Source organism: Octodon degus, unplaced genomic scaffold (assembly GCF_000260255.1).
Source record: "Octodon degus isolate 3935 unplaced genomic scaffold, OctDeg1.0 scaffold00082, whole genome shotgun sequence".
Classification (NCBI taxonomy): Eukaryota; Metazoa; Chordata; class Mammalia; order Rodentia; family Octodontidae; genus Octodon; species Octodon degus.
The window spans coordinates 10,959,411-10,961,297 of NW_004524658.1; the positions used below are offsets into that span (position 1 = coordinate 10,959,411).

The window sequence follows — 1,887 nt, forward strand, 5'->3', positions numbered from 1 at the left end:
GGGCTGGCTGGCATGTGGTGCTGGGGTATTGAACCGTGGTCCCTGTGCTTTGCTATGCTTGTTCTAAGTAGGTGCTTTAGACCACTGAGCCATCTCACCAGCCCTTCAATAGGATTTATAAACCTACATGTTTGGGTTTTTTTTTTTTTTTGAGACAGGGTCTCACACTGCACTTCTAGCTGACCTTGAACTCATTCTGTAGCCCAAGCTGGTGAACGTGTAAGGATCTTCCTGCTTCAGCCTCCCAAGTGCTGGGATTGTGGGCATGGACCACCACTTCTGGCTCCTTCAATTTTTAAGATGCTGGGGTTAAGAGGCATACACTATCATTCCTGGCTGTTAATACATTAGAGTTTAAATTTTCTTTGATATTGGTTGCCTGTGAAACTAATGATACATGTTTCTTAGTGTGGGATTAGTACATGGTCATTTGAACTTTAGGTAATGTACATGCTGAAATTTTTAGGAGAAAGTATTCTGGCAGGAAAAAAATAAGCTGGGTTGATGGGTGGTAGGATGGCTAAATATGTGATCAGTGCTGTTACAATATAGGTTAATTATCGAATCATGGTGTATTTTTTAAAAATTTTTTTAATTTTATTTATTTAATTGTGTGTGTGTGTGTGTGTGTGTGTGTGTCCAGCTCCGCCCACCAGGGGGCAGGGCTGGCTGGTATGTGGTGCTGGGGGATTGAACCGTGGTCCCTGTGCTTTGCTAAGCTTGTCCTAAGTAGGTGCTTTAGACCACTGAGCCATCTCACCAGCCCCAATCATGGTGTATATTTAAATGTATACTATAAAACATTTTGGATTTACTGTGTGCTTCAAAGTTTTCCTTTTTGGGGGTGGGTAGTTTTTTTTGCGAAGCTGGGGATTGAACTCAGGCCCTTGCGCTTGCCAGGGGACCACTTATTCTACTGAGCCATCTCCCCAACCCCAGGGTAGTTTTTAATGTAAAAATTTGTAATTTCTGGACTTTGGATATTGCATTTTTTTCTGGTATTTGTTAAATATTTTACTCTGTTTGCAGAAATTAATCTCAGAACTCCAAAAGCTATTTATGAATAAAAATGAAACCTACGTTTTAAAATTGTGGCCCTTGTTTGTCAGACTTCTTGGAAAGGTAAGTGCCATTATTTCACATTATTTGTAGGTTGGCAGGATGATAATAAAGGGTTTGAGTTATCCACAGTGGAATTTCAGCCAAGGTCCCGGGAGGTTACACTCCTTTTTTTACTTTATCTTTCAAGCTTTGAGCAAGTGTTCTCTTCATGGTCCATTTTACACTTCTTTGTGCCTTTTCTTCCTCTTTTTTGAGGGATGACTTTGAAATGGCTTCCCCTAACATCTAGTTAGTTTTTTCTAAGCACAGAATGGTATGGGCATGTTAAACAACCTTTGTTCTGGTATGTGTTACAGTGCTATTGCTTTTGAGTTCAATTGTAGGAAATCAACATTATTAAAGAAAGTGTGTTTAAGTGGAAAAACAAGGACTAGGCAGAGAGGGCAGTGGCATAAATGCCTGCTTGGCAAGTGCAAGGTCCTGAGTTCATTACCCAGTACCTGCGGGAAAAAAAGAAAAACATAAAAGGTTATGTAATGAATTGAGTAAAACTTTGATTTGCTAGCATATATTTGGATATCAAAATGAACTTTCTGGGCTGGAGAGATGGCTCAGTGGTCTAAAGCACCTACTTGAAACAAGCTTGGCAAAGCACAGGGACCGCGGTTCGATCCCCCAGCACCACTGCCAGGCAAGCACAAGGGCCTGAGTTCAATCCACAGTTCTGCAAAAAAAAAAAAAAAAAAAGGAAAATATGAAAGGTTACTTAAGGAAAATGGAGAATGTAAGTTGTCTTCTTGCCATAACATCTTCAAGAGCCAGACT

At 40.4% G+C, this 1,887-nt stretch overlaps 1 protein-coding gene across 3 annotated transcripts in view; it reads left to right on the top strand.

Annotated features, from left to right (window-relative positions):
* Window positions 1-1,887, top strand: part of Rif1 (replication timing regulatory factor 1) — a 93,249-nt gene that overhangs the window by 14,401 nt on the left and 76,961 nt on the right. For 2 of the 3 annotated variants that reach the window (XM_023721342.1, XM_023721343.1), the window contains exon 1: window positions 1,036-1,122. The exons of the other annotated variant lie outside the window; for it this stretch is intronic. In XM_023721342.1, coding sequence (XP_023577110.1) covers window positions 1,060-1,122 — 63 coding nt within the window. In that variant the 5' untranslated portion in view covers window positions 1,036-1,059. Of the gene's footprint in view, window positions 1-1,035; window positions 1,123-1,887 lie in introns of those variants that run through there. 3 annotated transcript variants of the gene reach the window in all.